The sequence below is a fragment of the Loxodonta africana genome, chromosome 10 (genome assembly GCF_030014295.1).
Source record: "Loxodonta africana isolate mLoxAfr1 chromosome 10, mLoxAfr1.hap2, whole genome shotgun sequence".
Lineage (NCBI taxonomy): Eukaryota > Metazoa > Chordata > Mammalia > Proboscidea > Elephantidae > Loxodonta > Loxodonta africana.
Window position 1 is genome coordinate 13,710,533 of NC_087351.1, and position 27,631 is coordinate 13,738,163.

Here is a 27,631-nt window from a genome sequence, read left to right on the forward strand (position 1 = left end):
GGGTGCTCAATGGGGCTGATAACTGGGCAGAGTTGTCTGTGTGGCTCAGGAAGAGCACCTGGGATGGGGCGGGCCACTCTGCAGGGACCACAGAGGGCATTTGGCTCTGTCCACATCACATGGTCACTGGCCAGGCCTGAGCTGTGCAGAGCTGAGGGAAAGGCTTCAGAACCCTCACAGAAAGGGTTTTGGGCCCTATCGACCAGCCCCTGCCCCAGCTCCCCCAGGAGGAAACCGCAGGCTGTGCCTCCTGGCCCACAGGAGATGGCTGTGCGTGAGCAGGCGAAGGCGCTCCAGGCCCCCAGGGTGCAAGGCTTGCTGGTCATGGTGCTGGAGCGACGCGCTCGCGTGAAGGACCTGGCGGAGAGGCGGCGATGTGCCCTGCACACCTCCCTGCTGACAGCCAGCTTCACCAGGGCCGCAACCCAGGTCAGAGGATGTTCCAGCCCAATGCCTCCCACATGGGCCGCGTTTTACCTTTGTGAATGACCTTCACCTTCACGAAGGACCTCATGACAACTGTGATGAGACAACTGAGGCTTGGAGTGTTCGGTGGCTTTTCCAGGGGCTGAGATGGGACCTTTCAGCCACCTGGGCACAGCTGAGGAGCAGCCTGGGGATGTCTCCATGGGCTGAGGCAGTACTGAGCATCATGGGATCCATGTCCCCACGACCCCACAGGCTGAGGACTGGATCCAGGAGCGGGCCCAGCAGCTGAAAGAGCCTGTCCATCCTGGGGACCTGAAAGATAATTTGAAGCACCTGCAGAAACACCAGGCCTTTGAGGCTGAGGTCCAGGCCCATGAGGAAGTCATAATCTCTGTCGCCAAGGTAACCACCAGGCCCACCCCCTGCCTGCCCACTCCCTACCCCAAACCGTGGACTCCCAGATGGCCAAGGGGAAGGTCTTAGGCAGGGGGAGCCAGGGATAGCAGAAAAGCAGAAGGAAGGTTGGCAGACAAGATCTCCGACGCCCCTCTCTCTGCAGAAGGGTGAGGCTCTCCTGGCGCAGGGTCCTCCTCAGGCGGGAGAGGTCTCACAGAGGCTGCAGGCACTGCACGGGCACTGGGAGAAGCTGAGGCAGGCTGTGGCACTCCGCGGCCAGGACCTGAGGGGCAAGCAGGACCTCCTGGAGTTCCTGCAGAGAGTGGACCTTGCAGAGGCCTGGATCCAGGAGAAGGTGGAGGCCCAACCAGCCAGGGACAGAGCTGGGAGGTGGGGCGGGGGAGCTAAGAGGTGGGCGGGGAGCCACCCTGGACCTGCATTCTCTTGTCCCAAAAACCTCCACAGAGTCCCAGCAGCTGAGTGCCAGGGCCTGGGCGGGCCTGGGGCCGGTGCTTAGAGTACCCCTGTCCTGGGCCCTTGGTCTCCATAGGAGGGGATGCTGAACGTCAGCGAGCTGGGCCAGGACCTTGAGCACTGCCTGCAGCTTAGCAGGCAGCTCTGCACGTTCCGAGGCACCTTGGCTGGGGTAAGGGGGCCCTGCCTGGGGAGAGGTCAGCCGTGGCCTCCACTTTTGGGAAAAACTTCAGCAGTGACAGAGCAAGGAGCCCTGGTAGCGCAGTGGGTAAGCACTCGTCTGCTAACCCAAAGGTCAGCAGTTTGAACCCACCAGCCACTCTGCTGGTGAAAGATGTGGCAGCCTGCTTCCGTAAAGATTTACAGCCTTGGAAATCCTATGGGGCACTTCTACTCTGTCCTGTTGGGTCCCTATGAGTCAGAATCGACTCAACAGCAACGGGTTTGGTTTTGGTTTTTTACACCCCCCAAACACACACACACAGATGAGCACATGTGGAAAGGGTGGGTCTGAATAAAGCCTGTGGTCTAGTCAATAGCATTGCCCTAGTGTCAACGTTCTGATTTGTGTATTGTACTGTAGTCATATGTTACCATTAGGGGGACCTGAGGGAAGGTGCATGGGACCACTCTGTGTTACTTTTGCTATTTCCTGTGAGTCTATAATTATTTCAAAATAGAAAGTTAAAAAAAAAAAAAAAAAGCGTGTATGCCTGGCCTGTAGTAGGTGATCCATAAACAGCCGCTCGTAAACCCCTTCTCCTTTCGCATCTCCCCCTCCCCTCCCCCCACGCACCAAGAATCTATTTCTCTTCTGTGGTGTAGAGGAAAGAAAGCTGACAAATATGTTCACAATCAGGGTTAAAGACCAAACCTGCTAAGCTCACCCCACTGGCATAAGCATATAGGATTTTTTTTTAAGGCTGCAGTGCTTAAATCTAAGACATTCATTGCTAGTGGTGGAGCTTTGAGATGGGGATAGAAGGCATCTTGTGGTAGAGAGAGGCCGAGCCTTGAAGTTAGAGTTGCTGGGCTTGTCTCCTGGCTCCGCCACAAACTAGCTGTGTTAGCTCTCTAGGCTGTGGCAGCTACAAAAGGAGCCCGCCTGAGGCGCTGCACAGGGAAGTGCTTTGAAAATGGCATACATGCTCTACGAGTGTTAGGTGCTTTCACTAGGGCCAGGGGAGCCTGCACCCCTACGCTGCTGGGATACCCTCCCTGTGTACCCGCAAGCCTGGACTCACCTCAGGCAGGCGAGTCCTGGGGACTGGGACACCGTAACCCCAAGAGAGTGGCACTATTTTATTCCACCCTTTGCTTTGCTTTTCTTATCCCAAGAAGCTGCATTTTAACTTTAAAAGCTTCAGTTCCTCAGTGCACACCCTCCTCCGCTCCCTCCTGGCACCTGACCTGGGGAGCACAGCCTCTGGCCTCAGGGATGCCTCAGGCTGCAGGCACCAGGAGATCTTGCTCACTGCACCTGGGATGGGGTGGCCCAGGGCACCTGGCAGTTAGAGGAAGCAGGTCCTCACCCTCCCCAAAAGTGTCGCTACTCCTCATGTTCTCTTGGGCCCAAGCAGACCCCCCCCAAGTGCCAACCGCAGTGCAAAGAAGGGGCCCTGAGGGAGTGTGCGGTGCCCTCACCCTGCACTCCCCCCCACCCCCAGAATGACGCCCTCATCAGAAGCATCAATGACTTGTCGCTGCAGCTCAAGATCCGGGACCCCGACCAGGTCCAGATCATCTACCAGCGGCGAAACCAACTCAACAACAGGCCAGTCCCAGCTGAGGAAGGCAGTGGGGCTGGGGGCCGCCTCACACCCAACTTACATCACCCCGTCCCCTCCAGGTGGAATAGTTTCCATGGCAACCTGCTCCGGTACCAGCGGCAGCTTGAAGGGGCACTGGAGATACACACGTTGTCGCGTGAGCTGGATGACGTCACTGGGAGGATCGCAGAGAAGGTAAGTGGTGAAGGGAGTCCTGATGCTGGCTGCAAGCAAAACCACGTCAGGCCATGGGGCGCTGCCCAAGCCTCCTAGTCTCTTATTCTGCAAGGGATCTATCGGGGATCCGCCAGGGACATCTGACGGACCACTCTTGGCATCAGCTCTGGACCATAGAAGCACCCCGTTGCAGCCCCAGAGATTGGTCTCCCTGGCTCCTTTCTCCCCAGATCCGCTGTGGATCCGGAGCACACCACTCGGTTTCCCCCTGTCCCTGAGCAATCCAGAACCCACAGGAGGGTCCCCCAGAGAAAAGCAGGCAGAACGCTGGAGAAGGCCAAAGTGAGGCAGTTATCCACGACTGAGAAGCCGTTTGTAAGGGAGGGTGCTCCGGTTCTGTGCTGTGAAGGGCTCTTGTCTAAACGCTCTCACTCCTCCTCCAGCACCTGCCTGCCACGCTCTCTTCCTTCACTTCTGAGACTCCTAAAGGGAAGAGAGTCAGGTGTAACAGTGTCTGAGACATCACCCCATGAATGTGAGGTATTACCTCCAGGAAACTCCACACCCCACATCTGGCCTAGCAATCTCCCTCCTTCACGTGGGGGGGGCCTCTGGCGGGGTCAAGGCCCTGCTCTGGCCCCGTGGAAGGGCAACCAGAAGGGAACTGGTGTTGAGGACTGGGAATCACGCTAGGTGCTGGCTTTCCGCACAGAAGCCCTGTGACCAGCATCGATGTTTTCATTGTACAGATGGGTAAATAGGCTTGTCACCTGCCTGAGGCTGTGCAGCTGGTAATGTCAAGGTCAAGCCCAGACCCTGTACAGTGAGGGAGGAACAAAGACAGGGGCAGGAGAGCAAAGGCTAAGCCTGTAACACCCCCATTCTTCCCCAGAGCACCCTGGCTCAGGCCCTGGACTGCGGGAAAGATCTGGAGAGCCTGGAGAGGCTGCTGCATAAACATGAGAAGTTGGAGCAGGAGATGGGCCTCATCCAAGGCCAAGTGGAGGTGTGCAGCAGGTTTGCAGAGAGCACCAGGCCTAGGGTATCTCCTCTGTGAGACCCTGGTCAGGCATGGGGCCAGCTGGGCCCACCCACCGATACACCCCATGTCAGAAGCCTCCTGCAGCCAGGGACTCCACTGAGCACAGCCTGGTACCCCAGCCCAGACTCTGACCTTCCCCACAGCCCCTGGAGAGTAAGGTGGTCCACCTCTGCCAGAGAAGCCCAGGGGCAGCTCACAGCCTTGGCCGCAAGCATCGGGAGATGATGGACAGCTGGCAGCAGCTCCAGAGCAGGGCCCAGAAGCGGTACGGCCCCCTCCCCTCACTATACCCCCCAACAACCCCCTCCAGCATATCAGTCCCCACACGTCTCCTTGGCCTTCTTGGTTTCCCCTAAGCTTCTTTCTCCCCCTCTCAAATAATGGCCTGGATGGTCACCCCATCTACTCCCTTCCCCAGCCCATGGGCCCTTGGTATGTGGCTGTGGGGTGAAGGGACAGGAGAAGACACTGGTGGCACAGGGGAAAGAAGGCCTCAAGGCCCTGGCTAATGCCCTTGTGAGCAGGAAGGAGCTGCTGGATGCCTCGCGCCAAGCTCAGACACTCCAAGGGATGCTGCAGGAATTGCTGGCCTGGGCCCGGGGCCTGCGGGCTGAGATGGACAACGGAAGCCCTCCCAGCAGCACTGCAGAGGCCCAGCGTAGGTTAGAGGAGCACCAGGAGCGAAAGGTGAGCAGGCCGGCCCCAAGGCCTTCCCTGCGAACCTGCCTGCTCTCTACCCCGACCTCCTCTGCTCCCACCTTGTTCTTTGTTCGTCTCTGTCTCCCGCCCCTGTCTTTCTCCCCTCCCATTCCACTCCTCCTGCTGTCCTTGCCACCTCTTCTCCTTCCAGCTGGGCCTGCACCAGCCGTGGAAGGCTTCAGCTCTGGGGATCTGAGCCCAGTCCTGTTACAGGCCGAGCTGGACTCTCGAACAGACAACATCAGCCTGGTCCGAAGCACTGTGCAGCGGCTGCTCCCAGCTGGGCACCCCTGTACCCCTGGCATTCACCAGGCCCTGGCTGGTTTAGAACAGGAGCTGAGCAGCCTGGAAGGGGCCTGGTGGGAGCACCAGCTGCAGCTACAGCAGGCCCTGAAGCTACAGGTAGGCACAGTCCCGTCCCCAACTTCCATCCTCCCCTCGCACCCACTGGGGCCTGTGCTGACCCCATAGCTTCTGGGGAAAGCTAAAGGCAGAGAGGCAGTTTGCCGGGGGTTCCCCACAGCCACCACACGCCATTCACTCACCCGGAACTCTTGCCTGCTGTGGACTTGTTCTGTTGAGCCAGGCCTCAGGCCTCTGGTCCCCTACCTTGGGCCATTGAAAGGGTCACCCCATCTGGCATGACTGGCCCTCTGCTGACTTTCTCTTGCCTTCTTCTTACTCAACAGCTGTTTCTGAACTCCGTGGAGGAAATCGAAAGTTGGCTGTGCAGCAAGGAGGCTTCCCTAGCAAGCGAGGACCCGTGGGTAGGTGCCCAGCAGGAGCAGGGAAGAATTTACAAGAGCAGTGCTGGGAATCAAACAATCCAGTGTTGTCGGAGCTCCTAGACCGCAGGAGATCATCCCTTCTTCTGGCTTCTCCTCCCTCACCCACAGTCCACTTACTCAACAGCCAGTTAACACATGATCATTGAGCATCTGTTGTGCATGGTGCTAGGCCTGCGAGAGCACCACGGGGCCTTAGAGAGTGAACTTGTGGCCCTCGACCCATTCTTGCCTTCTTCCCACCACCCTTCTCACTTCCCATACACTCAGAGGCTTGCTTCTCCCACCCTGCCCCAACCCCTTCGGCAATGAGCCTGACCCATGAGAAATCTCAGAGAATAATGTGAAAGGAGCCCTGATGATGCAACGGGGAGGTACCACAGCTGCCCATCAGTGGAGGGACTAATGGACCCACAATGAGGGGTACGAATACTTGCCTCAGCTGCTAACCAAAAGGTTGGTGGTTTGAACCCACCCAGTGGCTCCTCAGGAGAAAGACCCAGCAATCTGCTCCCTTAAAGATTACAGCCTAGAAAAACCCTGCAGGGCAGCTCTACCCTGTCACATGAGGTCACTACGAGTCAGCATTGACTCAACAGCACCCAGTGACGACAACTGTCCTGTGCTGACATAGTCTTACTGGAAGTGCAGAGGAGGGATGGTCTGTGTCATGTGAAGAAGCTCCCCCTGCCCTGGAAATACTGATCCATGACCCCTGCCGCCAGGCCCACCCCTGACTGAGAATCACTGCCCTAAAGCCAGGCTCAGGCTTCAGAGAACTGCCTCCTAGTTTCCGAGGAGCAGCTGGTGGATTTGAACTGCCGAATTTTTGGTTAGCACCTGTAGCTTACATAGCTGTCAACAACTGCCGCCAGCAGGGCTCCTCTGTGATTTGAGGGATGTGGCTTTTGGGGACAGAGCAATTGCCATATGGATGAGCACTTGGTAGGATGACTGTCAGTGAAAAAGCAGATAGTTTGGGATAGGGATGGGGGAGGCAGCCCATGGTCAATGTTGGGGTTTCCAACTCCCGCCAGGACCCCTTGGCCAATGTGGAGACTCTCCTATGGAAACACAAGGTGCTTGAGCGGGGCCTGGAGGCTCAGGCAGGAAAGATCAGCTCACTGGAGGCTGCAGCCCACAGCCTGCACCAGAGTGGACATCCCGAGGCCCAGAGTGCCCTGGGCAGGTGCCAGGCTGTGCTCCTGAGGTACTCTTGGCTCTGGGGGTATGGGAGCTGTGGGTGGGCTGGTGTGAGCATGGGGCATCCTGGCTCTTCCCTTTCTGCCCTTCCACTTCTTGGCCCCAGGCTCACCAGCCTTTTCCCTGAGTGTGTCAGCCATCATGGACTTCGAACAACACATGGAAACTTTAACTTCCCTCTACTTTCAGCTGAAATAGGGCGGAGCTTTTCAAAGGAAACATTTACTAGGAAACCAAGAGAAAACGTATAATGGAATGGGGGGTACCACAGCACAGCACAGGTCAGGCAATCCTAAATTCCACTGCTGCCCGTCAGTGGTGGGACTCCAGGCCAGTCCCTACCGTCTCTGAGTAGACCCACAATGAGGGGTATGAATACTTGCCTCATGGGATTACTGTGAGCGTTGGAAAAGGTGGCCCTTGATGCTCTTAGCACCGTGCCTGGCACACATGAGCAAGTTGGCAGATTTCTTATCCTAATTTAAAAAGTTCAGCCACAGATGCAGTTGACGGGACACCAAGCTCCACCTTTTCTTCTCATAAAAGCTCATCTGGTTTGGATGCCTCGTTCAGCAACTCAGACTTTTAGATCAAGGCAGATTTGGCTAAACGCTGGATCCCAGAGGCAGCCTGCAGCACCTCACAAGGCCTCTGGCTCCTTTCACACCTGTGCTTGTGCCTGGCAGGTGGGCCCCACCTGGTTACAAACGTTGCAGTGGTTACAAACGTTGGTTTGCTTATCTCTGTCAGCAAACCCCTCCTAGCAGGCCAGCTGTCCCTCAGCATGGGGCCACCTGACCACCCCTCCCACCACCTCCACTTTCCTGTTTCCTTTCTGTGGAGCCTGTCTGCATCTCCCTGGCCCCAGACCCTGTGGCGGGCCCAGCAGGGGGAGACAAAGGTCCATACGCATGCCAGTGCGTGGTATGGGGGGAGGCGTGCAGGCTCTGCCACAGGGGCGCAGGTGTGAGAAGGTGCAAAGCGGGGAGAAAATATTGAACTTCTCTTCTCATTTATTTTTGAAATCTCATTTTTATTTTCTATTTTCGTCTGTGTATTTTTGTCAATGTGCTTAATACATTGGTACAGAGGCATATAACTGTAATATGAATTTGGGGAGGTGCTTGCTCAAATGTTTCTTGCAAATAGCAGTGCATGATCATAAAAACATTCAGATACTGATAAAGGAGGGGGAGAAAATGTCTCTATTTCAGAGGAAACCCCAGACTTAAAGTATACGGATACCTGAAAAAGACTGCCGTGTCTGTGTGTGTGTGTCTGTGTGTGTGTGTGTCTATGTCTGTGTGTTTGTTAGTGTATGTCTGTGTGTCTGTGTACTTGTGTGTGCATGTCTCTGTGTGTGTGCATCTGTATGTGTCTGTGTGTGCATGTGTCTGTGTGCATCTGTGTGTGCGTCTGTGTGTGTCTGTGTGTGCATCTGTGTGTGCGTCTCTGTGTGTGCTTTCATGTTCACATCTCTGTGTGTATATGTGTGTGTGTGTATGCATCTGTATGTGCATCTATGGGGGTGTGTGTGTGTCTGTGTGTCTGTATATATACTTGTGTGTGCATGTCTGTGTGTGTGCATCTATGTGTGTGTCTGTATGTGTACGTGTGCTCCTGTGTGTGTTGGTGTGGGTGACTCTGTGTCTATGCCTGTGTGTGTTTGTTAGTGTGTGTCTGTATGTGTGTATCTGTGTGTGTGTGTCTGTATGTGTGATCTGTGTGTGTGTGTCTGTATGTGTGTATCTGTGTGTGTGTGGTGTGTGCATGTGCACAGCTGTGCCTGTGTGTGGCCTGGGTCTCTATGTCTCTGTGCGTGTCTATGCCTGTGTGTGTGTGTGTATGTGTGTGGCCGTGTGTGTCTATGTCTGTCGGGGGGGTACACGCATGCAGCAGCTCCACATCCTAACTGGCGGACCTGGGAGCCATGAGACCCCCCTTCTGGCAGGAAAGAGGCTGTCCTGGAGCGAGCTGAAATCCGCCACCACCAGCTGGAGGAGCTCCAGCAGCTGCAGACATTCCTGCAGGATTCCGACCAGGTTCCCCTTGGTTGGGGCAGGGACTTGGGGAGAGGGAAGGACCTGCTCCAGAAGAGGCCACCCTTCCTCTGGGGCAGAGGCTAGGGGCAAGGGGAGAGCCACCGTTCCTGTGGGGCAGAGGTTGGGGGAGGGGGAAGGTCCCAGGCGGCAGAGCCTGGTTCTCACCTCGTGCCCAGATGGTTGTGTGGCTGAGGGAGAAGAACCAGGCGGCCCTGGAAGAGGGTTCGCAGGACTCGGCAGCGTTGCAGACACAGTTGCGGAAGCAGCAGAACTTCCAGGCCGAGCTGGACTCGATCGCACACCACGAACAGAGGCTGCAGACGGTGAGGCCTGTGAGGGGACACAGGATAGTCCTGCAGGCCAGAGCATGGGTGTCCCCACAGCACCCTGTGGCCAGCGTTCACTGAGTACTTTCTATATGCCGGCTCCATGCTGAGCTCTGAAATGTAGTGAGAGGTAATGCTTCCCCTGAGTACACTCTCCAAAATCGGTGCCTTTTCAATAATTTTTGGGGGGTGCTTGCAATATTTTTTTTCACACAGTATAAAATGTGCCACGTTAACCATGTTAAGGTATACAATCCAGTATCATTGATGACGCTCCCAAAGTCCTGCAATGATCACCAACACCTGTTTGAAAACATTTTCATCAGGCCAGACAAACTCAGTGCCCACTAAGCAGCGACTCCCTCTCTCCCTCGCCCTCCCCTGGTATCCCCTGATCTACTTTCTGTCTCTTTATGTGTTTGTCTGTTCTAGTTTACATAAACGGGATTGTACCTTATTTGTCCTTTTGTGTCTGGTTCATTTCATTTAGCATAATGTTTTCAAGGTTGATTCGTGTTCTAACATGTATCAGAGTTTCATTCCTTTCTAGTGGCAGAATTATTCCATTGTATGACCATACCACATTTAGTTGATCCATTCATCTGTTGATGGACACTTGGGTTGTCTCCACCTTTTAGCTGTTGTGAATAATGCAGCAATGTCAATCATTTTAAAGATAGTATTTTGACATGATGGGTCTAAAGACCATCTTGAAAAGACCTTAAGTTAGAGGACACAGTGACACCAGAGCAGCAGCCCTGTGGGTAAAGGAATTGAATGGTAGCTCCTTGTTTCACGTTTAATGACCTCCTAAAAAAAAAAATTTTTTTTTTTTTTTAAGGACTGCGTGGGAAACCCTGGTGGAGTAGTAGTTAAATGCTACGGCTGCTAACCAAAGGGTCGGCAGTTCGAATCCGCCAGGCGCTCCTTGGAAGCTCTATGGGGCAGTTCTACTCTGTACTATAGGGTCGCTATGAGTCGGAACGACTCGACGGCACTGGGTTTTTGGGTTTAAGTACTGTGTATGTTTTATCTCATGTAAACAATCCATTATTATTCGCATTATATGTAGGGAAAATGAGGCTTAGAGAGGTTAAGGAACAAGCTAGCACACAGACTTTGCAGCCTGGGGCTGGTGGTCTGAGCAAGCCTAAGTCCACCAGTCATGTGCCCATGTTGTGGCTGTAGGAGGGGCAGAGGCTGCTGCAGAGGGGCCACCCGGCCTCGGAGACCATCCAGGCTCAGCTGCAGGAGCTGGGTGACCTCTGGGACGAGCTGCAGGCCAACTGCAAGAGGAAGGTGGCCAAGCTCCAGGAAGCCTGCAAGGTGAGCTCTGTGCAAGCCACGGAGCAGCTGGACAGGGCACCAGGCCTCTCCCCCGCATGCTCACCTCATGCTCTGACCCAGGCCCAGTGTCTACAGCGGAGCATGGAGGAGCTGGAGAGCTGGCTGGAGCCCGTGGAGGCCAAGCTACGAGCCCCTGTTGGAGAGCAGGACCTTCCCGGGGTGGGCAAGCTCCTGGAGGCACAGAGAGACCTAGAGGCAGCAGTAGATGGACAGGCCCAACAGGCTAGGACCATGCTGGCCCAGGCCCAGGCCTTCGCATGGGAAGAGCACTGCCGTGACGTGGAGGAGCAGGCCCGGCTGCTGTTTCAGAGGTAGATCTGCCCGTGCCCCCCCTTGGGGTGCACGCTCCTTGCCCTCTTCCTCCTCCCTGCCTTCCTGAAGGGATGCCCACCGCTGCCTGTCACAAGGGGCACAGAGTGGATGGGCACTGACAATTGTGGTCCCCATCTCTCTGGGCCCCCGTCCTCTGCTGCTGCCACAGGTTTGAGAGTCTGAGGGAGTCTCTGCAGGAACGCCGGGCAGCCCTGGAGGCCCGGAGCCTTCTCTACCAGTTCTTCAGGGACGCCGACCAGGAGATGGCCTGGGTGCAGGAGAAGCTGCCCCTGGTCGCGGCCCAGGACTGTGGCCAGAGCCTGAGCACTGTGCGGCGCCTGCAAGAGAAGCACCAGGTCCTAGCCCACCCAAGGCGTCGAAGTAGAGGGTGTCTGCCCGGGCAGGGCGCGAGGCTTCAGCCAGGAAGATGGAGCTTGTGGCCCCACAGGAGCTCTCTGCCCAGCAGGCTTCTGGGGGTGACCTGGGTTCTTGTTGGTCATGGGGGCAGGGGAATCCTTGGGGGCAGGTCTGTGGGGTCCCATGAGGCTTCACACAGAACTCCAGGACCCCAAGGAATGTCCCGTGACATGCCCAGCCCTGTCTTCCTCCTACTCCACAGAACTTGGAGCGTGAGATGTGCAGCCACGAGTCCCTGACCCGCATGGTAGTAGGCACAGGGCACAGGCTGGTGCAGGCTGGGCACTTCGCTGCCCGTGAGGTGGCTGCCCAGGTGCAGCAGCTGGAGAGCACTATGGGCTGTCTGCGGGCGGAGGCAGAACGGAGGAGGCTCCTGCTACAGCAGGCTGAGGAGGCCCAGCAGCGCCTAACAGAGGTGAGGGGGGCATGGAAAATGGAGGGTCAGTTGTGCAGGGTCCAAAGGTAACCCCACGTGGGGCTGCTGGCTCTCGATGCATCTTCTATCACCTCCACTAAGTGGTCTCCTGCCCCAAGGGCTCCCTTCCACATGTTTCCCAAAGACGGGACCGCTGGGTTATTTTGTTCTGCTGCCCTGTTTCTTCTAAACCAGGGGTTCTCAACCAGAGCTATACATTAGAATCACCTGGAGCTTTTTTTTTTAAATAATTTTTATTGTGCTTTTAGTGAAAGTTTACAAATCAAGTCAGTCTCTCACACAAAAACCCATATACACCTTGCTACACACTCCCAATTACTTTCCCCCGAATGAGACAGCTTGCTCTCTCCCTCCACTCTCTCTTTTCGTGTCCTTTTCGCCAGCTTCTGACCCCCTCCACCCTCTCATCTCCCCTCCAGGCAGGAGATGCCAACATAGTCTCAAGTGTCCACCTGATCCAAGAAGCTCACTCCTCACCAGCATCCCTCTCCAACCCATTGTCCAGTCCAATCCATGTCTGAACAGTTGGCTTCGGGAATGGTTCCTGTCCTGGGCCAATAGAAGGTCTGGGGGCCATGAGCACCAGGCTCCCTCCAATTTCAGTCAGACCATTAAGTCTGGTCTTATGAGAATTTGGGGTCTGCATCCCACTGTTCTCCTGCTCCCTCAGGGGTTCTCTGTTGTGTTCCCTGTCAGGGCAGTCATTGGTTGTAGCCAGGCACCATCTAGTTCTTCTGGTCTCACGATGATGTAGTCGCTGGTTCATGTGGCCCTTTCTGTCTCTTGGGCTCATAATCACCTTGTATCCTTGGTGTTCTTCATTCTCCTTTGCTCCAGGTGGGTTGAGACCAATTGATGCATCTTAGATGGCTGCTTGCTAGCGTTTAAGACCTCAGATGCCACATTTCAAAGTGGGATGCAGAATGTTTTCTTAATAGATTTTATTATGCCAATTGGCTTAATGTCCCCTGAAACCATGGTCCCCAGCCCCCTGCCCCTGCTACGCTGGCCTTCGAAGCATTCAGTTTATTCAGGAAACTTCTTTGCTTTTGGTTTAGTCCAATTGTGCTGGCCCACCCCCCGTACTGTGTGCTGTCTTTCCCTTCACCTAAAGTAGTTCTTACCTACTATCTAACTAGTGAATACCCCTCTCCCACCCTCCCTCCCTCCCCCCTCTCGTAACCACAAAAGAATGTTTTCTTCTCTGTTTAAACTATTTCTCAAGTTCTTATAATAGTGGTCTTATACAATATTTGTCCTGTTGCAACTGACTAATTTCACTTAGCATAATGCCTTCCAGGTTCCTCCATGTTATGAAATGTTTCACAGATTCCTCACTGTTCTTTATCGATGCGTAGTATTCCATTGTGTGAATATACCATAATTTATCCATTCATCCGTTGATGGGCACCTTGGTTGCTTCCATGTTTTTGCTGTTGTAAACAGTGCTGCAGTAAACATGGGTGTGCATATATCTGTTTGTGTAAAGGTTCTTATTTCTCTAGGATATATTCCAAGGAGTGGGATTGCTGGATCGTATGGTAGTTCTATTTCTAGCTTTTTAAGGAAGCGCCAAATCGATTTCCGAAGTGGTTGTACCATTTGACATTCCCACCAGCAGTGTATAAGTGTTCCAGTCTATCCATAGCCTCTCCAACGTTTATTATTTTGTGTTTTTTGGATTAATGCCAGCCTTGTTGGAGTAAGATGAAATCTCATGGTAGTTTTGATCTACATTTCTCTAAAGGCTAATGACCGTGAACATTTCCTCATGTATCTGTTAGCTACTGAATTTCTTCTTTAGTGAAGTGTCTATTCATATCTTTTGCCCATTTTTTAATTGGGTTATTTGTCTTTTTGCAGTTGAGTTTTTGCAGTATCATGTATATTTTAGAGATCAGGCGCTGATCACAAATGTCGTAGCTAAAAACTTTTTCCACTTTTTACTCTTTTGGTGAAATCTTTGGATGAGCTTAAGTGTTTCATTTTTAGGAGCTCCCAGTTATCTAGTTTTTCTTCTATGTTCTTTATAATGTTTTCTATACTGTTTATGCCATGTATTAGGGCCCCTAATGTTGTCCCTATTTTTTCTTCCATGGTCTTTATCGTTTTAGATTTTATATTTAGGCCTTTGATCCATTTTGAGTTAGTTTTTGTGCATGGAGTGAGGTATGGGTCTTGTTTCATTTTTTTGGAGATGGATATCCAGTTATGCCAGCACCATTTGTTAAAAAGACTGTCTTTTCCCCCATTTAACTGTTTTGGGGCCTTTGTCAAATATCAGCTGCTCATATGTGGATGGATTTATGTCTGGATTCTCAATTCTGTTCCATTGGTCTATGTATCTGTTCTTGTACCAGTACCAGGCTGTTTTGACTACTGTGGCGGTATAATAGGTTCTAAAATCAGGTAAAGTAAGGCCTCCCACTTTGTTCTTCTTTTTCAGTAATGTCTTATTTATCCAGGGCCTCTTTCCCTTCCGTATGAAATTGGTGATTTGTTTCTCCATCTCATTAAAGAATGTCCTTGGGATTTGGATCGGAATTTCATTAAACGTATGGATCGCTTTTGGTAGAATAGACATTTTTATAATGTTAAGTCTTCCTATCCATGAACAAGGTATGTTCTTCCACTTATGTAAGTCTCTTTTGGTTTCTTGCAGAAGTGTACTGTAGTTTTCTTTGTATAAGTCTTTTACATCTCTGGTAAGATTTATTCCTAAGTATTTTATCTTCTTGAGGGCTACTGTACATGGCATTGATTTGGTGATTTCCTCTTCGATGTTCTTTTTGTTGGTGTAGAGGAATCCAACTGAGTTTTGTATGTTTATCTTGTATCCTGATACTCTGCTGAACTCTTCTATTAGTTTCAGTAGTTTTCTGGAGGATTCCTTAGGGTTTTCTGTGTATAAGATCATGTCATCTGCAAATAGAGATACTTTTACTTCTTCCTTGCCAATTTGGATGCCCTTTATTTATCTAGCCTAATTGCTCTGGCTAGACCTCCAACACAATGTTGAATAAGAGTGGTGATAAACGGCATCCTTGTCTGGTTCCCGATCTCAATGGGAATGTTTTCAGGCTCTCTCCATTTAGGGTAGAATCACCCAGAGCTTTTTAAAAGACACTGATGCACAGGCTCCGTTCTAGACCAAATCAGAATCTTCAGGAGGGGACCCAGGCAGAAGCACTTTTAAAAGCTCTCCATTAGAACCACCAAAAAAAAAAAAAAAATTACCATCACCGTCGGGTTAATTCTGACTCACAGCGACGCTATAGGACAGAGTAGAACTGCCCCAAAGGGTTTCTAAGGACCAGCTGGTGGGTTCAAACTGCTAACCTTTTGGTTAGCAGCTGTAGCACTTAACCACTGTGCCACCAGGGCTTCCTCCACTAGAACAACTAAAATTATAAAACCATGACAAATGCCAAATATTGGCGAGGATGCTGAGACACTGGGCCTCTCATACATTGCTAGTGGGAATACGAAATGATAAACCGCTCTAGAAAATAGCTTAGCAGTTTCTTAAAAAATTAAACATATATTTATTACACAACCCAGCATACACACTCCTGGGCATTTATCCCTAAGAAATGAAAACTTACATTCACACAAATACCTGTATGTGATTGTTCATAGCAGCTTTATTTGTCACAGTCAAAATCTGGAAACAACAAATGTCGCTCAGTTGGCGAATGATTAAACAAAGGATGGTACATTTACACCAGGGAATACTACTCAGCGATAACAAGGAATGAACTATTGACACAATCAGCAACTTGAGTGGATCTCAAGAGCGTTAATCTGAGTGAGAATCCAATCTCGAAAGGTCACGTGACTCTATACATAACATTCTCAAAATGAAAAAATTGTGGAGGCGGAAAACAGGCTAGGAGGGGCCGGAGTTGCGCGATGGTAGTGGAAGGATGCATGGTTATAAGGGGTAGCACCAGGGAGGTCTTTGTGGTGATGGATCGTTCTATATCTTGATTTCAGAGGCGGTTACACAAATGTACCCGTGATAAAATAACATGGACATTTACACACACAATGTACCAATGCCAGCCTCCTGGTTTTGAGATTGTGCTATAGTGAGGCAAGATGTAACCACTGGGGAGACTGGTTGAAGGACACAGGAGTCCTGTCTATACCAACTGCAACTTCCTGTACACCTATAATTATTTCTGAAGAAAATATTGAAAATAAAAAAGAAATGCAAATAAAAACCTCTTTGGGTGATTCTAAAGAGCAGCCAGGTTGAGAACTGGTGCTCCAAATCTTGAGGCTGCAAACCCAAGGCTGGAGGACATGGCCCAGGATACTCCCATCACCCCCATGTCGCTCCAGCTCCTGGAGGCAGAATCCTGGCTGGCGGAGCGGGGTTCTGTCTTGGACAGCAAGGACATGGGCCAGGATGCCGAGGGCACACGGGCGTTCCTGCGACTGGTGGAGGCCACCAGGAGAGATCTGGAGGGGTTCAGCACACACATAGAGAGGCTGCAGGAGACAGCCGAGCTCCTGGAGAGCAGACAGAACCCAGACAGGTGGGAGAGCAATGCCCATGGGGCGGAGCCAGGAGAGGGGCACTGCCTGCAGAGGCAGGGGAGGCTGGGTCCCATGGAGAAAGGAAAGGGCTGCAGTCCAAGCTGAGTCTTTCCTGCTGCAGTCCCAAGGTGCTGTCGCTGCTGCGGGTGGTGAGGGAGGCCCACGCAGAGCTGCTACAGAGAGCAGAGGCCCGGGGGCAGTGCCTGCAGGAGAAGCTGCAGCTGTACCAGCTGGAGCAGGAGGCCCTGCTTCTTGATGCCTGGTTGGTCAGCAAGGTGGCCACAGCCGAGTCCCAGGACTATGGGCAGGACCTGGAGGGCGTCCAGGTGAGTCATTCCCAACAAACCCAGTGGCGAGTGGGTTGAGGCTAGCTAGCAAGGGCAAGGGAGATCTGCATTTTGGGGTGGGAGGGAGACTGGGGAGTGGGCAGAGGGGAAGTGGGGGGACCTCTGGGCACTGAGAGGCCCCCGAAGTTCTAGAACCAGGGCTGAGGGACGTGGGAGCTATCAGACCCTGCCAATCCCTTCATGAGTTTCAAGAGCTGCCTGAAACTACTCCAGAGTGACCCTCTCTGGCCCCACATTCCCGCAGGTACTGGAAGAGAAGTTTGCTGCTTTCAGAAAGGAAGTTCAGAGCCTGGGGCAGGCCAAGATGCAGGCCCTGAGGGAGCTGGTGGGCTCCCTGGAAGAGGGTGCACCCAGGTGCTATTCCCAGATTCAAGCCCACAAACGTGGTATCGAGGCCACTTGGGAGAGGCTGGACAGGGCTATAAAAGCCCGCACAGAGGTAGGTGCCCACAGGCCAGGCCAGGGATGGCCAAGGGGCCAAGGGACAAGTAGACCCACCAGAAATGTGTTTGTGTGTGTAGGAGGGGTGACTGCCTCTAACTCCCAGCACCATCAGATCAGGAGCCCCAAAGTCTTCCACATCTAGCCTCTCCCATCTCCTTCCACAAGTTTGGTTTCCTCCTAGTACAGATCACCTCAAAGGAGGAACAAAAAGTATGTCTGGTCAGCTTCTGAATCTCTCTAAACGCTCCCCAAGCGCGAGCTTCAGTTTCATGAAGACACACACCCTGTTCAGCCTCCTGTTAACAGCACACATTAACACTGGAGCTTCCTTCTTCACCTGTCTACCCCTTCCTTCTCCTAACCTGCACACCCTCAGGGGAGTTGTACGCCATTAAATCTGCAGTTTGCTCCCATGACCTTAGCTGGCAACCTCAGCTGGTTGTTTCTGTAACAGCAGCTCAGTTCATTGAGCTCCTGACAGACCCCACAGCCGGGAGGATGCTGACTCTGAAGATCCCGGGCCTGGCGGCCTCCGGGCCAGCCCTCTCAGTGCCTGCACAGGTGCAGCCAGGCCCCCCGAAAAGCAGCCCACTCCCTCCAGTAGGCCGCCTTCACGTGCTCTGCAGCCCCTCCTCTTTGCCTCCCTCCTGAGATCTGTGGTGAAGACCCTCTCCTCACTGCATGCCCTGTGGCCCCACTGCACTGTCAGTAACAGCTCACACTTACTGAAGCTGCCATACCTATGATGTCGTCTGTACTAGGGGGTCATCCATGAGACACCAAGCCCACAGTCCTCCTTGCCCAAAAGCAGGTGGCCCAGGAGGCCATAACCCCAGGAAGAAGGGACTCCTGGAGAGCAGGGCCCAGCCCAGAGCAGGCCCTCTCTCCTTCCCCAGAACCTGGCTGCAGCTCACGAGGTCCACGGCCTCCACAAGGCAGCGGCCGTGCTCCAGGGCTGGATGCAGGAGAAGGCCGCCATGATGGAGGGAGCCGGCTGTGGCCACAACCTGCTGTCTGTGCAGGCCCTGCAGCACCAGCACCGGCACCTGGAGGTGAGGGCCCCAGGGGCAGCTCGTGTGCGGCCTCCCTGTAGGCGATGGGCAAGGGGGCCAGTCCAGCCTTTTCCCCACCCCAGGACTACCTGCACCTCCTCCCTAGAAACCTAGACCCCTCCCATGGGGGCCTGGAGTTAGCCCAGGCTGTGGACACAGCCGACGTGGCCTAGAGGGTCCATGAAGCAGAGCAGGGCCACCACTGCCTGAATGGGGAGAATGAGGCCTGATCTCATGTTCTGGCTGCAGAGAGAGCTGGCAGCTGTGGAGAAGGAGGTGGCACAGGTGGGGATGGAGGCCAGCCAACTACGCCAGCTATACCCTGCAGCCCAGGAGGGCCTGGCTGAGCGGCTGGCCAAGGTGCAAGAGGCCTGGGCCACCCTGAATACGAAGGCTCGGGAGCGGGGCCGGCGGCTGGAGCAGGCTGCCCAGGGCCACGCCTTCCTCCAGCGCTGCCAGGAACTGCTGTAGGTGACCTCCTTCCTCTGCTGTGGGCTCCCTCTGCCCTGCAGGATGAGGGGCACCCAGCTCTTCAGGGCTGGATGCTCCCACCCACTCCCTGCTCAGCTTGTGCCCAGCCCTGCCCCGTCTGCCCTCCCGGCCCTGACACACTGTCCACTCCATCCTCACAGTGTGTGGGCTCAAGAGAAGCAGGCGCTGGTGCCCTGGCAGGAGCTGGCACCTTCTCAGGAGCTGGTGGGGGCCAAGCAGCTCTCCAGGCAGCAGGAGGAACTGGGGCAGGAAATCACAGAGCTCTGCCTTCGAGCCCAGGATGTGTGGCGGGAAGGGCAGCAGCTGCTGGACAGCAGCCACTTCATGTCCCCAGAGGTATGAGCACAGAGGGTGGGCCTGGGACTGAGCCAGGACAGAGCCCCATTGCCCAAGGCCTCAGAGCCCTTAGCAGGTGTGGATGCCAGCGGGAGAGGAAGGCCTTCGTTCCCGCTCCTCGTGCTCCAGGTGCCCAGGTGGCTGTACCTGAGCATCTCACCTGCACATACACCCCCTTCCCCCCAGGTCACAGAGTGTCTGCAGGAGCTGGACAGGCAGCTGTACCTGAGGGTCTCACCTGCACATACACCCCCTCCCCTCCTGTCTGAGCTGAACAGGCAGCTGTACCTGAGGGTCTCACCCGCACATACACCCCCTCCCCGCCCCAGGTCACAGAGCGTCTGCAGGAGCTGGACAGGCAGCTGCAGGAGCTCCAGGAGGCCTGGACCAGGCACCAGCAGCACTGCCAGGACAGCCAGGGCCTGTGGGAGCTGCAGCAGATGCTAGACCAGGCCGAGGCCTGGCTGACCCCCCGGGAGGGCCTCCTGCTGGACCCTGACTGCGGGGTGAGTGGAGGCCCTGCCCCTTAGCCGGCCACACGGCCTGCAGCTATGGCCATGAGCAGACCCTGCTGCTCCTCCGGCTCGCTGCCACCCAGGCCCGGCTGCAGAGGATGGAGGGGCCTCATGCTGCCTGGCTTCTCCCCAGCACTCGGTGTGGGATGTGGAGCTCCTGCTCCGCAAGCATCAGGACTTAGAAAAGTGGCTGGCAGCCCAGGAAGAGAAGTTTGACCAACTACAGAGGACAGAGGTGAGAGGGAGGCTGGGGCCAGGGTGCAGGGAGAAGGGAGTTAGGCTGGTGGGAACAGTCGCTGGTCTCAGCCCGAGGTAGGCTCCCCTTCAGGAAGACCCGTTCCTGTTCTTTCCCTTCCCAGCTGCAGTGTCCTGTCACCCCAGTTCTGGGTAGGGTAGGGCGCCACCGTGGACTGGGATGAGAGGGAGGTCTCCTAAGCAGAAGCAGGAAGAGATTAGGAACAATGAGCAGACAGATCTCTCTGGAAACAGGAAGAGAGATTTTTTTTTTTTTTTTTTGAGGTAAGAGTCACATAACATAAAATTCACCATTTTAATAATTTTAAAGTCTACACTTCAGTGGCTTTTGGTTATATTCACTGTTATGCAACTATTGTCACTATCTAATTCCAGAACATTCTCACCACCCTAAAAAGAAACCCACCCCACTAAGTAATTACTAGGGAAGGAGGGATCTTGAGAAGAGAGGCTGGGCATGGGCCCCCTGGAGCCTACGGCCTGGGGAAATGGCCCATCAGCACCTGGCCTGGCTCAGCTCTCTCCACAGCAGGACAGAGCTGCTGTGGCAGGTGAAGGCCAAGGCTCTGAGACCTGAGGGAGCTGGCCGGGGCAGCCTGTTGGCCTTCCTCGAGTGGAGACGGACATGAGGGACCTGCAGCCAGGTGTCCCCAGCAGGCCACACACCCCCTTCACCACCACCTTGTCCCCGGAGGCACACAGCTGAGTAGCAGGAGCCCAGCAGGGCTGGGGCTGTGGGGTGAGGGTCCTACTCCTCAGCCAGCACCTAAGGCCAGGAGCACTGGGCATAGGAATGAAGGGCGGAGGGACCTGGCCAACTATCCAGAGTGGGCCTGCCCTCTGTGCTGGTCCAGACATCTCCCCGGCCCCACCTGGCACTTTCAGGATGCAAAGGGTGCCCCCACCATGGAGGAGGTTTTGAAGTTTCTTCTGCCTGGTGGAAGGAAGCTAAGTGCTGGAAGGTTCCTTATTCAGGCAGCTCCCCTCTGCAGAACCCTCCAAGGGGCTCTGGGCGGGGGGCCATCTGGGCCTGGCTTCCTGATAGGGTGGGCTCCATAGACCCCACCACCACCACCACTCACAGGGCAGTTTGGCTTCTTGGGGCCAGGTCACAGCTTCTTACCCATCCTGGGGGAATAGGGGCTCCTCCTCTCTCTCCTCCTCATGGTTTCCCTATAAGAGCTCTTCCTGGATGAGTGAAGGGGACTTGGTGGTTAAGTGCTTGGCTCCTAACCAAAAGGCTGGCAGTTGTGATCTGTTCCCATAGATTAAAAAAAAATTTTTAATGGGGCAGGTCTACCCTGTCTCATTGGGTTACTGGGTCATGCTGGGTCACTATGAGTCAGAATCAATCATCAACAACTGGATGGGTACAGACCTTTGAGGATGAAAGGAGAAGCGACAATAGGACAATAGCTACGGAAGAATCTAGGTGGAGGTGGGCGGAAGGTTTGTTGTCCTTGTGCAGGCTAGGAGGGGGAGCCGGTGGAGAGGGAGAGTTGGTGACACACAAAAGAGGTGGGAAGTGAAGGAGTAGGGGTCCTGTGGATCCAAAAGTTGGCACCAGGCTTGAGCCATGGGTGGAGGGGGCACCTCTTGGGGGCACCTCTTTCCTCAGAGGCAGGAAGAGAAGACAATATGAGGACATAGATGAGTTTCAGCAGGAGCTGCTTTTGAATTCATACAGATGAAGAACTGTTATTTATCGTTACTTAAAACATTTGCTTCCTTAAAAAAGCCATCTCTACATTAACTTTTTTAAGATTAATATATTTTAATATAATATATATTATTTATATATATATTATATATTAATAAAACTTAAGGTCAGAGTCATTATTTAGACATGGATCAAAACTTCCTTATCTCCTATAAAGTTTCTGTAACAGAATGAAAAGAAATTAGTTTGTGCCTGAAAAAATCCATCAATCTGCTTCCTGGATTCTCTTTCCTATGGGGACTTTGGTCCAAATCACCAAATCAATCTTTTTCCTGGAGCCCCCGGATGGAGATGCACGGCCAGGCTTTGCCCAGAGCCCAGCTGCGGCTTCCTCTCGCTCCCCACAGCCCAGCTTGCACTCCTGGGAGGGCAGCTGTGGGATCCTGTGGGAGCTCCCTGCACCTGCTCCCCATGAAAGGACAGCAATGGGGGAAAGCTGAGGCAGCCACAGCACCCCTGCCTCTGACTTTCCCCAGAAAGCAGCTTCTACAGCCACCCTTGACCTCGAGGGAGCCCAATGTGGGAGGCAGAGGGACCACCATGGCATGAAACACACTTTCACTTTGAGGTGAGGGCCGCGTGGGGGCGAGACACTGGCTGTGGGAACACATGACGCAGGCAAGCTCAGCTACCAAGACCAGCCAGGGCTGAGGAGCCTGGAGGGAGGGTTCCCAGGGGAGGCAGAGTTGTGACCCCTCGCTGTCTGTGGTGCCAGGCTAGGCGGCGGGGTGGAGCATCTCCTTCCGGCTCCATCAGAAGGACAGGCTGAGATCTGGCTGCGAGCCCTGAGCAGTGCAGAAGGTGGGTTCCAGGGGAGGACAGGGACCAAGCTCCAGGTGCCAGTGGTGTTTTGTGAATTCGTGGAAAGTTTTCACATCTAGTATCTCTGCCCCAAGAGGTAGGTGGGCTTAACTGTCTTTTTTCAGCCAAGGAATTTAAGGCCCAGAGAGGTTATGCTACCTGCCCAAGACCACACAGCTAATTAGAAGCAGAGTTGAGATCAGGCATCCTGCCCTGCCCCCTCAGGATCTGCCACAAGACACCCTGAGCCCTCCCCTCTAGGATCTCTGTGGATTCTATTTCTTCGAGAGTTTCCTTGCCTTTACTTTGTCAGATCCTGGGGGACTTCTCCAAGCTTCTCATCCCCAGGTGGCTCTAAAGGCCAAGCCCAGTTCTACTTCAGGGGGAAGGCATGAAAGCACCTCTTTGACCACAGCTGGAGGGAGTGTGTTCAGAGCGTGCTCTAAGGCTGCTGGGGCTCCACCCCTGACCCCCTGGGACCCCTCCCAGCCTCCCTGGATTCCTGGCTCTACGCCTATATCCTCTTGGTCCTTTCAGAAGAGTCTCAGCATTTCAGAATCTCCCCATCTCCTCCAGGCTGACCCTTTCTTAGCTCACCTGAGTCAGTCTTGTAGGAGGTGGGGACGCCCAGCCTGGGTTGCCCCACCACGTGAGAATGGCCCTGCTGAGCCTCCAGAAGGTGCACGTGCCGAGTCAGGCCCCCTGAGGCTTCACCAGGGCTGACGGTTGTTCTTGCCCTGCCCTGCAGCCCGGAGTTTGAGCCCAGAACTCAAAGCCAGACCTCTCAGCCTCCTCCATGAGAGCGTTGCTGAGAGCTTGCCCAGCACAGCCTCTCAGCTCAGGTAAGGCACCTGCGGTGGTGGGGGGGATGCTCCCGGACAAATGCTGCCCTCCTGAGTGCATGGCCTTAGGACTTGAACCTAGTCTCCTGAGGTGGGGGGCGATTTCCACATGTGACACCTTCCATCACCCCTGGGACACAGAAAGCCCTAATACCCACCCCCCTTGGTGCTAACCCCTCTTCACTCTCAGCCGGGACAACTGGTTCTGGGCCAGGAGGCTCCCTTCGCTGCCCAGGGGCTCATTCCACATGGGCCCTGCCTGCCTCCCCCTTATGAGTGTGTGTGTGTGTGTGCACGTATCGACAGATCCACACAGCCCTTCAAGTTCCCTCAGACTGGTCCTGCTGAGGAAACTGCACACGACTCTGAACGCCTTCCCCACTCCAGCTAGACCCGTGGTAAGGGGCAGCTTGGGCCTCCCTTTGCACATTCCTGGAAAGCTTGCTCAGGTGTGTCTACCTGGGACCCACACATTCTGCACCCTTTGGCCTGCCTTCTCTTCCAAGACAGGACATTTGTTTGCGGGTAGCTGCCTCCCCATCCCTTGCTCATACCCCTGCTCTCTGTGCAGTTCCTTCCTGCTTTCCCTGTCCAAAGACCCAGTCCCCCTCCAAGGGGCAAAGGGAGCCTTATGGTCATAGATGAGAGCCGGAAGTCAGTGTCCACACATGGCAGAGCTAACATGACCAGACCAGGGGCAAGGAAATGCCAAGACTGGGGAGAGGTGTGGGCTAAAGCATAGGAACAAATCGCTCTCGTTTGGGTTCTTCTGCCTCTTCTAGATCCCGGCATCATTTGGATGCTCAACCACCTCACTGCAGCTCTTTCCTACTGGTGGGCATCGGGGATCTCTGGACAAGGGGACATTTGGGGTTGGATGAAAACAGGGAAGGGACTGGAGGCAAGAAAATAGCGGTGAAGCCTTCACAGGGTCCCCCAGGCCAATGACAAGCCACCCACCCACCCACCCACCCACCCACACACACCCGAAGAGGCAGCCGTGGTCATGGAGATACTTTCTCTTCCTCAAGCTCTATCTCTCACACACACACATACCCCAGAAGAGGCAGCTGTGATCACGGCCTCTGGTATAATTAGCCACTTCCATGCACACTCCTACGTGGCCCACAGGTTCCACGATGTAAATCAGGTGATGTGTTGCTGAACGAGGCCTTGCTGGCTTCTGAGGCTACCAGAGCAGGCATTTCTTCTGCCCCATGACCCTCACCCTGTGCCCAGTGCATGGCCTGAGAGTTGCTGGGCTACGGTGGACAACGTAGAGAGCTGGGTCATGAGAATCAAGGCAGTTATCTCCCACCCACCCACCTCGCACAACTGTGTGTTCCTAGTACCCACTCCACACATCAAGGCTAGAAGTGGGGTGTTGCACAGGAGGCCAGAAGGCTGGGGAATGTGTGCCTGGAGAGGATTCCAGGGTGGCTGGGCCCTAAATTCACTCTGCCTTCCTGTTCTTCCGACAGGTATGGGCCCAGAAGCAAATCCTGAGCTGGCACCAAACCCCAAGGCTACAAACAAAGACAGCCTCTAGGAGACCCGAACAAGACTCAGCTACAGGCATAACCCCAGACCCAGGTGCTGTCCAAAGCCAGGCCAGGCCCCAGGACCAGCTTATGGGTCAGACAGCTCCCTGTTAGGAGTCGAGCCCTCCAACGTCATAGCCTGCTGAAATTATGCCATCACGCTGGTCCCCTTCTCTGGGCTTGTCTGGCCCCGAGTTTGGCCATCCCAGCTGCGAGGCAGGAAGCAGTCCTTTGACTGAGTCCTTGGCCTCACCCCAAGGTCCCTGCCTGGCAAAGAGGACAGGCATGTTGGGGGTCATTGCCTGTGAGTCTGCTCCTTTGGGTAGGGCCAGGGTTACAGTGACAGAGACCTTCGGGCCAAACTGGCCCCCTCTAACAGCCACTTCTGCTTGGAAAGTGCGGCACCAGGTGCAGGGAGACATGGACATGAACCGGATGCCCAGCTCCTCAGGGGAAGCCTACGCTGACTGGCCAGCCCTTCACAGTGCCTGGGGAGACATTTCGTTGGTTTGTTTTCTAAACCAGTCTTTGCAATGTCCAACAAGAGCCTTTAGTGACACGCCCCGCTTAGTAGCAATGACAGATGAGCTCAGACAAGGCTGCACGTTTGTATGAGGCTCTGTGATGCATAAAGTGCACTCCTGCACTTGTACAGCTCCTCATGGCAGGAAGGAGGGAGAAGAAACACGGGGCGTGGGCTTGGAACACTTCCACTAACTAGTACAGTCATTACTGCTCTGATCTCCACCCTTGCACGCCACATCTTCTCCATGCTTGAAGTGGCCCACTCTGGCCCGCTCCGTGGGGACCAGGGCTCAGCTGTACCCGTAGCAGCAGCTGTCAGGTGGCTGGGTCTCACTCCTGGCCTCCAGGAAGAGGGAGGGGCCCAGGCCCTCTGTTTAAAGGCCTCAGCCTGCTGGGGGCCGGGTGCTCAGACCAGGCTCTGAGACAGGGCTGCTGGCAGCTTTAGCCCCACATCACATCCCCGATATCCTGCACTTACACCTCGGTAGAGCCCCCAGAGGCTCCAGAGCACTTGGGGACAGCTCTGGAGCCTCTGGGGCAGCCAGGCAGACCTGCGGTAAGCTGTCACTCGGGTGGCACAGAGCCGCTGGGGCGGCCAGGCAGTGAGCTGTCACTCGGGCCACGCAGCCTGCGCTGCCTTCTCCGCTGCATGGCCTCACGCAGGGCTGCCAGGAGCAGCTCACGGTTGTTGCAGATGTTGTAGTACGTCAGGCCGAGCAGCTTGTCGACGTTCTCCTGGCTGTAGGTCACCTTCGTGTAGTGGTAGGGGGAGTCGGATGGAGATAGGTTCACCTGCCCTGCCTCCTCCTCCTCCGGTGTCCTCCGGACCCCTGTGCAGAGAGAGTGCAGCCTGGCCATGGAGGGGATGGCACTGGGGTGGAGGGGTGGGGGAAGTGGAACAAGGGACAGCGGCCAGGCCACCAGGAGGGTGAGGTGGGGGGGCGGTATGGTGGCTCACCGGGGGCCGAGTGCTCCCGGAAGGAGTCGTTGACCAGTGGGAAGTGCAGGATGATGGGGGCCTCAGGGCGGTGGGGGTCCGAGAACTCATGGCACTCCCGAGGCTGATACTCCTCCTCCGGGCTCGGGGAGACAGGCGGGAACGGGATCCCCTGCTCCTGGCAGAACCGGCTGACAAGCTGCAGCTGCTGCAGGGAAACAGAAAAGGCGTCAGCAGTGGCGTCACCAGGGGGGTGCGGGGGTTGCAGACTGCACCAGGTGACACTGTCAGAGAGGGTGACACCAAAATGACTGACACATATCCTTGTAGTTAATTGTAACAAAGACATTTGTAAGCCCAGCTTACATGCATCAATACGCTTACAAAGCCAGAACTCTGTGCTAACTTACTCCTGAGCCTTCTAACGCGCTCTGGTCGGAGCTGTTCTTGTTGTCCAGTTACAGTGCTGCCCCGAATCACGCGGTTACAAGCACATGCTGTTGTTTTCTTTGCTGCCAGTGTTTTTACAGTCCCTGATTCTGTCAAACTTCCTGGTGTTTTAGCTACAATATTGTGCTAATTAGGATTTGTGAACCTATGTTAAGAGATTGGCTGCTAACCAAAAGGCTGACAGTTCGAATCCACCAGATGCTCCTTGAAAACCCTATGGGGTATTTCTACTCTGCCCTGTAGGGTCACTATGAGTTGGAATCGACTCAACAGCAATGGGTTTGGTTTGGTTTGGTATCAGGAACTTTCTGAGAATGAATTAGTAATTAAAAGAAAAGAAAAAGTGATATATGGAAATTACGGTTTATGAGTAACAGTACAAAACACATTACTAAGGATTCTGTGGTCTGGTACGGGAGGAGGTCCATGGGTGGGATGACACCATGAGTTACGTCACTGGGTGACGCTGACCCTAGGACAGCACTGGGCATCACAGGGATGGCTACAGACTTCCTATGTCCTCAACACCTGGCTGCTAAAGACACACAGACTCAGTGCCTGATGGCCACATCAAAGACTCCAGTGGACCTGACAGAGCCAGGCCAGACTGAGGAGAAAGGCTCTAGGCCTGCACAGTCCTTCTGTTGCAGCTGCTCAGGGTTCCACCAAACTGGGCTGTTAACGGTCATTGGGGTCTGAAATTGGGAGGCAAAACCTCTCGCTAGATCAACACAGAAATTAAAAGCAGGGGTCCCAGAGGTCTACCACCAGCCAGGGTGCAGGTGCAGCACAGGGGACCCAGATATACATATGGGAGGCAGCTTCCCCATTACCCCAGCTTCCTGGAGCAGAAGAAGTTCCCCTGGTGGTGAATGAATAAAACCCAGTGTTCTGGTCCCCTGGGGTCATGATCACAGCTCCTCAGGGAAGCTTCAGTGGGTTTCCCCAGGGGCCAGGAGGCAGTGGGCAGGCCAG

General features: G+C 54.4%; 2 protein-coding genes across 29 annotated transcripts in view; one reads left to right on the forward strand and one right to left on the reverse strand.

Annotated features, from left to right (window-relative positions):
* The window catches only part of SPTBN5 (spectrin beta, non-erythrocytic 5), a 64,345-nt gene extending 39,547 nt beyond the window's left edge, over nt 1-24,798 (forward strand). For 5 of the 18 annotated variants that reach the window (XM_064292124.1, XM_064292118.1, XM_064292125.1 and 2 more), the window contains 31 exons: nt 262-429; nt 682-831; nt 989-1,180; nt 1,376-1,567; nt 2,967-3,073; nt 3,149-3,263; nt 4,138-4,251; nt 4,431-4,552; nt 4,812-4,974; nt 5,200-5,388; nt 5,676-5,753; nt 6,809-6,981; nt 8,926-9,016; nt 9,193-9,339; nt 10,531-10,668; nt 10,750-11,000; nt 11,171-11,357; nt 11,621-11,833; nt 16,202-16,398; nt 16,521-16,725; nt 16,991-17,185; nt 18,087-18,242; nt 18,492-18,709; nt 18,875-19,070; nt 19,400-19,576; nt 19,719-19,820; nt 22,037-22,128; nt 22,276-22,361; nt 23,110-23,203; nt 23,510-23,601; nt 24,685-24,798. In XM_064292124.1, coding sequence (XP_064148194.1) covers nt 262-429; nt 682-831; nt 989-1,180; nt 1,376-1,567; nt 2,967-3,073; nt 3,149-3,263; nt 4,138-4,251; nt 4,431-4,552; nt 4,812-4,974; nt 5,200-5,388; nt 5,676-5,753; nt 6,809-6,981; nt 8,926-9,016; nt 9,193-9,339; nt 10,531-10,668; nt 10,750-11,000; nt 11,171-11,357; nt 11,621-11,833; nt 16,202-16,398; nt 16,521-16,725; nt 16,991-17,185; nt 18,087-18,242; nt 18,492-18,709; nt 18,875-19,070; nt 19,400-19,576; nt 19,719-19,820; nt 22,037-22,128; nt 22,276-22,361; nt 23,110-23,203; nt 23,510-23,594 — 4,593 coding nt within the window. In that variant the 3' untranslated portion in view covers nt 23,595-23,601; nt 24,685-24,798. The other 13 variants (XM_064292120.1, XM_064292123.1, XM_064292127.1 and 10 more) reach the window with 13 other exon arrangements.
* A 1,035-nt stretch (nt 24,799-25,833) lies between these two features.
* LOC100674267 (bifunctional peptidase and (3S)-lysyl hydroxylase JMJD7) overlaps nt 25,834-27,631 on the reverse strand; it is a 29,483-nt gene continuing 27,685 nt past the window's right edge. For all 11 annotated transcript variants that reach the window (XM_064292133.1, XM_064292140.1, XM_064292139.1 and 8 more), the window contains 2 exons: nt 26,228-26,414; nt 25,834-26,099 (listed from right to left, as the gene is read on the reverse strand). In XM_064292133.1, the coding sequence (XP_064148203.1) occupies nt 25,834-26,099; nt 26,228-26,414 (453 nt within the window). The remainder of the gene's footprint in view (nt 26,100-26,227; nt 26,415-27,631) is intronic.